Raw genomic sequence first — 6164 nt, 5'->3', positions numbered from 1 at the left:
TGTTTTGCGTCTCTTTGTGGTCATTGTGCGTCCGTTTGTCACTGACGTTTTTGGCCAGAACTCAAGAATTTATAAATTTCACCTGGTTGTCTAATAGGATCTAAAAAAGGGGAATGACATTTGAAGGTTGGCACAGACAGTTCTCACAACTTAATTTTAAATGTAATGTTTATTGTTGAAAAGAACAATAAAAGTACAATATTTGACTAAACTAAAGTATGTGAATACCATTTGAATGATGAGGCCCATTTGTCACATTAATTATTATTTCACAAAGCTTCATTTCTTGAAGTTGCACAGACAATTTGTTGACGACACGATGAGCGACAAAAGACATTAAACCTACAAGAAGACTCAAATATAAATCGCTTCCCTAAATAATCATCAATTAGTGACTTTTTTCTTGCAAGTCTTAAGATCTTGTTGTGAAAAGTCACTAATAAGAAAAGTGTGCTATTTAAAAAAAAAAAGTTGCATTACAATGTGAAGAAGAAGAAGTATTGATTTTGCCGTTCATATTGTTGTGTGCAACATGTTAGATATAATAGACCAACAAGGTCAGTAGAGTTCTTTAACCTCTTAAACTCCGCTGGCTTCGTCTTTTACAAACACGTGTTGTGCTGCCAAACATGGAAATGTGAAGCGTTTCAGCTGACTTTGAAGATAATAAAGAAGGAAAAATAAAATGCAGTGTGTGTGTACAACATCACAGTAACACCACTCATTTAAATCCAGGGTTCCTGTGGCTCCTGCTGGGCCTTCAGTGCCGTAGGGGCCTTGGAGGGCCAGTTAGCCAAGACAACTGGGAAGCTGGTGGACCTCAGCCCCCAAAACCTGGTGGACTGTTCGAGCAAATATGGCAACCACGGCTGCAACGGTGGCTTAATGCACCACGCCTTCCAGTACGTCATCGACAACCAGGGCATCGACTCGGAGGCTTCGTACCCGTACAGAGGAAAACAGGTGAGTAACTGCTTTAATCCTGCTGCTCAACGAGGCATCGAGGGGATTTGGAAAGACCCGTTAAACGTTGGGAAGAAAAAGAAACGTGGAAAGGAATTTAAAAAAACAGAAAGAAAAGGTCAGATCAAATATACGCACTCGTAAGCACCTACAAACCCAAGTTAATAACCTCAGCCATGATGTTTATGACCTCTGTGGCAGTTGACTGTTAAATCACATTTTCCTCAAGCAAGAAATTATAACACAAAGTCGCACAACAGCATCGAAACTGAGAGGGAAGAACATGAACATTACAAAAAGGAATTCTCTGGCATCAGTTTCCCATCTTTATTTCTCACATTTGCGACTTCTGAGAAACTAAAGAGATTAGAAACATCTGGTGAAGAACGTGAGAGAGAATGCTGCATGATCCAACAAAGCAGGCGGTAAAAGACGTTACATTCATGAGCTGGAAGTGAGGTTGCTCTCTTAAAAGTGATGACGTTTGCAGCAACTTTCAAGCGATCAGGAAGCGAGTTTCAGGAATTTGTTCCTTTCACAGAAAAAGCTGTTTTGAACAAAAGATGTTTTGCAACACGAAGCAAAGCGATATCATTTCTAGATAAGGTCTTTTTAAACAAAGGGGCAAAATATTCTGAATCTATTATTAAAAAACACTTGTAAAAGCTTTCACTTTAAGGGGAGAGAGTTGAGCGATGTGTATAGTATTTTAGTATATTTCTTAGTATATCTTAGTGTAGTACGCCGTGTTTAAAAATGTGTAATGCGCGTGAAAACCACTTCTGCATGTCATGACTTATATCTAATGTTGTAGGCACTTGTTGTTAGCTTTGTGGGCAGCTCTCTATGTACGTATATAATAAGTAGCTGTTCTGGAGCTTTCAATCATATCACAGGATCTTGAATTTTAAACGTTTAAATTATATTTTCTTCTGATAACATAAGCTAGTAAATGGAACTTGTGGTCAGTTTGTTTCCGAGGGCAATAATGATACTTTAGGCATAACATCCTGTTTGTGTTACACACTAATAACTTGTTTTAAGTCTCTGTGTCGGCGGGTTTAACGTGTAGATTTTTGAAAGCAGAAATGGTACATTTTAACGTTTTAAGCTTCTTAAATGTGAATATGATCTTGTTTTGTTCTATGACAGTAAAGTTGATATATTAGATTTTTTTGGATCGTCGGTTGGACAAAAGACATTTGAAGACTTTTCTTCACACCTCAGGAACTTGTAATACATTTGTCACTATTTGCTTATCGAACAAACAAAATCAAGAAAACTATGAGTAGATGGAATATGGAAAAAATGAAAGGTGACAATTGTACATATTTTGAATATACTTAGTTTATTAACCTTTATTTATCCAGGAATAAATCCCATTGAGATTCAAAATCTCTGGCCAAGAAGGAAGCATTAAAAGTTTCACACAAAAGAACAAACGACAGACTTAAAACTAACATTTCACACATAAAAGAGACGAGGAACAAATTAGCACAATTACATCAACCAATAAATGAACAGTGTTCAGTAACAGCACAATAGCCCTTAATCCTGATTTTATCATCTTATGAAATAATCTAGTTTAAAGTGTCTCTGAAGCTCAGAAGATGACGGTGCAACAGCTTTAAAATCACTTACACCAAACACGGTGCAGCTTCTGGGAATGACTTACATAATTAGTCCGCATGACGAATGTTGCACTTCTGTTTTTGGCGTCAGTGGAGAACATAAAACAGGAAGCGGTGTGTGTAATATGAGCTAATGACAAACTGCAATAATGTGTGGGGGAACCCCCAATTAGAGACAAATCATAACGCAGCATGATGCTCTGAATCTTTCATTTTCAAAGAAGACGAACTTGCATACATATAAAATAATAATTGATTAATAATAATCAGTCGCTGATAAAAGCATTGCTTTAATTCCCTTTTTCCCTGCAGCAAAAGAAAACCAGCATTTGTATCTATAATAGAAAGCGTTTATTGCAATAGTTCATGGTGCTTCCCTGATTGTCTCTTACGAAGGCCCAAGAATGAATCAGGAAATTGAGGACGGAGTTGAGACCGGCATGGTGTTCCTCTTTTAGTGGAAACGTATAGGAAACCCAGCACAAACTCAGGTTTACAGTTAACGAATCCCCGCGTGAGACAACAACGTGGGTGTACAAGAAGTTAAGTCCGACCCTCCAGGCTGTGGACTGCAACACTCTCCTCACTTGTCTGTGGTCCGCCGTTAATGTCTCTTTGGAGCAACAATAAATTAATCGGAGCGGACAACGTGTTTGTCCTCCGGGCTTCATCTGGTTTCGCTGTTGTTGGCGTTTGTGTGGAGGAGGAGGAGGAGGAGGAGGAGGAGGAGGGCAGTTGTGAGACGATCCGACGGACTGCTGCAGTCTCACGGAGGTGTTGTGGCTCCAATTCACCCAAAAACATACATCAAATGTCTCTGTGATGTGAAATATTCTCCTAATTTCCTGCCTCGCCTTCTGGAGCTGGACAATGTTAAAAATGAATTGCTGAGAAAAAAGTTAAAATGTTAAATACATGGACGTCATCCCAGTTGGTCAGTTCATTTCATTGCTTCCTTTCAGACCGTCGGGTATATTTCACACAGTGTGGATGCTCAGTTTTAACCCCGGTTCGTCCTCTCCCTTCAGTCACAGCAGTGCCTCTACAAGGCCGCGTACCGCGCCGCCAACTGCTCCAATTACAGCTTCCTGCCTCAAGGAGATGAGGGGGCTCTGAAGGAGGCGGTCGCCACCATTGGACCCATTTCAGTGGCGATTGACGCCACACGGCCCACATTCGTCTTCTACAGGAGTGGTACGTTACACATCATCACTCTCATCTTTACTAATCTGACTTGGATGCAGATGTTTGGAACCGGGTGGGGGATGGAAACAAAGTGGTTTGTCGTTTATTTATGTGGAAATTTCAAGTTAAATACTCCCTGAAAATCTTGTTTATGCCGGTGAAAAGTGGTTTAACTTTTGCATTGATGCACAGATGTGCTCCAGGAATCACTGTTGAGTAGTTAAAGGTGCGGAACAGCTCAATGTTATCCAGTTGGGGCAGTAAAACACTACATTACAGCTTTATATTAAACTACTCATTAAAGTGTTAGACACTTAATCCCTCACCAGAATCAATAATAAGACAATTTATTCCTCATTAGTCTTTTCAAAATATACTTCTGTCCTCACAGGAAACTACTTGGTTAGGTTTAGGAAACAAGATAAAATTTTGGGTTAAAACTACTACAGTGTCATTACTTAATTAAGTACGGAAGTTACTTGACGAATATATGAACACTGACTGCTGGTTTCACACGGGACACAAACAGCGGTGATAATGACACAACTTACTATATAAAGACATTTCAAAACATTAGAATATGGGCAAACAAATGTGTATTTATTTTAAAAAGTATACTTGAAATTCCCGGCTTAAATGTTTCTAAAAAATAACAGATGTAATTATAATTGATGGATTTGTTTTTTATTTTGAAACCTGCCATTTCAGGAGTGTACGATGACGCGAGCTGCTCCCAGACAGTGAACCACGGCGTGTTAGTGGTGGGCTACGGCACACTGAAGGAAGGGGACTACTGGCTGGTAAAGAACAGGTGGGACATTTTATACTTCCCCATACATACATACAAATATACATACATACATATGTACATGCATACAAATATACATGCATTCTGATCCAGTTTCATTCTCCTCATTTATTGCATGATAAACATCCCAACCTGCTGCCTGTTGTAGCTTCCTCTCACCACACAGTATTCCTTCATCTGTTTCTCCTATTTGTGTTTGGTGCAGATGTACAAACAGGGAGATTGGCCCTTTAATAAAGAGGTTAAGTGGTGACAACATTATTTTATTATTTTTAAGTGGATTGTTTTTAATAGATTTTGACTGGGTTTATATTTTAACTTTCTATCTTATCTTATGACACTAATTAGCAGCATTACCCTTTTAAAGTACTTTGCATCTTAACCTGGATGTTGATTACGATGCTCACCTGTTCTCTCTAATGACTGAGGACATGCAGCTGTGAAATGGTGGGTGGGGTCGACCATATAAATGTGGCGTTTAGGACGTCACAACACACTGGAGAAGACGTGAGGCCTGAACATCTGTGTCACGTTTTGTTCCACTTAACTGATAAAACAATCTTTTAATTAAAATGATGAAAACATTCAAGATCATTTCTCAGAATATTCCCCCTATCCATATTAACACTTTAGCTAATGCTAATCATAACACTGAAAATAGTGCATGCTAAGCTATTAGCATGAGGCGCTAATGATGCACGCGTGTGGCTCTTCTGGTCATATTCTCGTCACTTAACAAGGATCTTTACAAATGAGTCAGTATCAGCATAACACTTTTGTTAGTCCCTTTATCTACATCTTATTTTTCTCTGCTCTTTGCATCCAGTTGGAACACTACATTTGGAGACCAGGGCTACATCCGGATGGCTCGCAACAAGAGGAACCAGTGTGGCATCGCTGAGTATTGCTGCTACCCCACCATGTAGCTGCAGAGGGAACTGAACTGAATCTCTTGCAGATTAAGTTCCCTTCTCTTTTATGTAGAGGCTACAGTATATTTACAGTTTAATTCCATGTTGATTCAACCATTTTTCTTCAGGTTTTGTTTTTAAAACTCCTTTTTAATGCACCTTTTTTATGACAAAAGCCAAGTGTGACAAATTTTCAAACATTATAGTTATTGTAGTTGTCTTAAGTGTGTGTTTGTTTGCATCCAACACAATGTATGTGTGGGGTTTTGAATCTGTAATAAAGATACATTTGTAATCTGTAATCTCTAGTTTTCAGTCAATTTCATGTTTCCTGACCAGGAGGCAAATTTAAGGAACTACCTTAAACCTGCATTCTCTCTAGTGTCCACCAGGGGGCGACTCCTCTGGTTGTATAGAAGTCTATGAGAAAATGACTCTACTTCTCTCTTGATTTATTACCTCAGTAAACATTGTAAACATGAGTTTATGGTCTCAATCTCTAGTTTCAAGTCTTCTTCAATACAGCATGATGTTCATTTAGTACATTATGGTCCATTTAGAGTCACACAGACCATAAAGCAGGGGATGCTTTAGGGGCGGGGCTACACGGTGATTGACAAGTCGCTACCACAGCGTTGTCCGGTTTGGGAAAATGCTGAGAAATGC

At 39.0% G+C, this 6164-nt stretch overlaps 1 protein-coding gene across 1 annotated transcript in view; it reads left to right on the top strand.

The window, feature by feature from the left end:
- Positions 1 to 5800, top strand: part of ctss2.1 (cathepsin S, ortholog2, tandem duplicate 1) — a 9421-nt gene extending 3621 nt beyond the window's left edge. The window contains exons 5-8 of the mRNA XM_031867448.1: positions 736 to 963; positions 3623 to 3788; positions 4488 to 4590; positions 5414 to 5800. Of these exons, the coding sequence (XP_031723308.1) occupies positions 736 to 963; positions 3623 to 3788; positions 4488 to 4590; positions 5414 to 5513 (597 nt within the window). The 3' untranslated portion in view covers positions 5514 to 5800. The remainder of the gene's footprint in view (positions 1 to 735; positions 964 to 3622; positions 3789 to 4487; positions 4591 to 5413) is intronic.
- Positions 5801 to 6164: the final 364 nt, after the last annotated feature.

The sequence above is a fragment of the Anarrhichthys ocellatus genome, unplaced genomic scaffold, assembly GCF_004355925.1.
Source record: "Anarrhichthys ocellatus isolate YVR2014 unplaced genomic scaffold, GSC_Weel_1.0 scaffold39, whole genome shotgun sequence".
Lineage (NCBI taxonomy): Eukaryota > Metazoa > Chordata > Actinopteri > Perciformes > Anarhichadidae > Anarrhichthys > Anarrhichthys ocellatus.
This window is presented reverse-complemented; position numbering and strand designations above follow the sequence as displayed.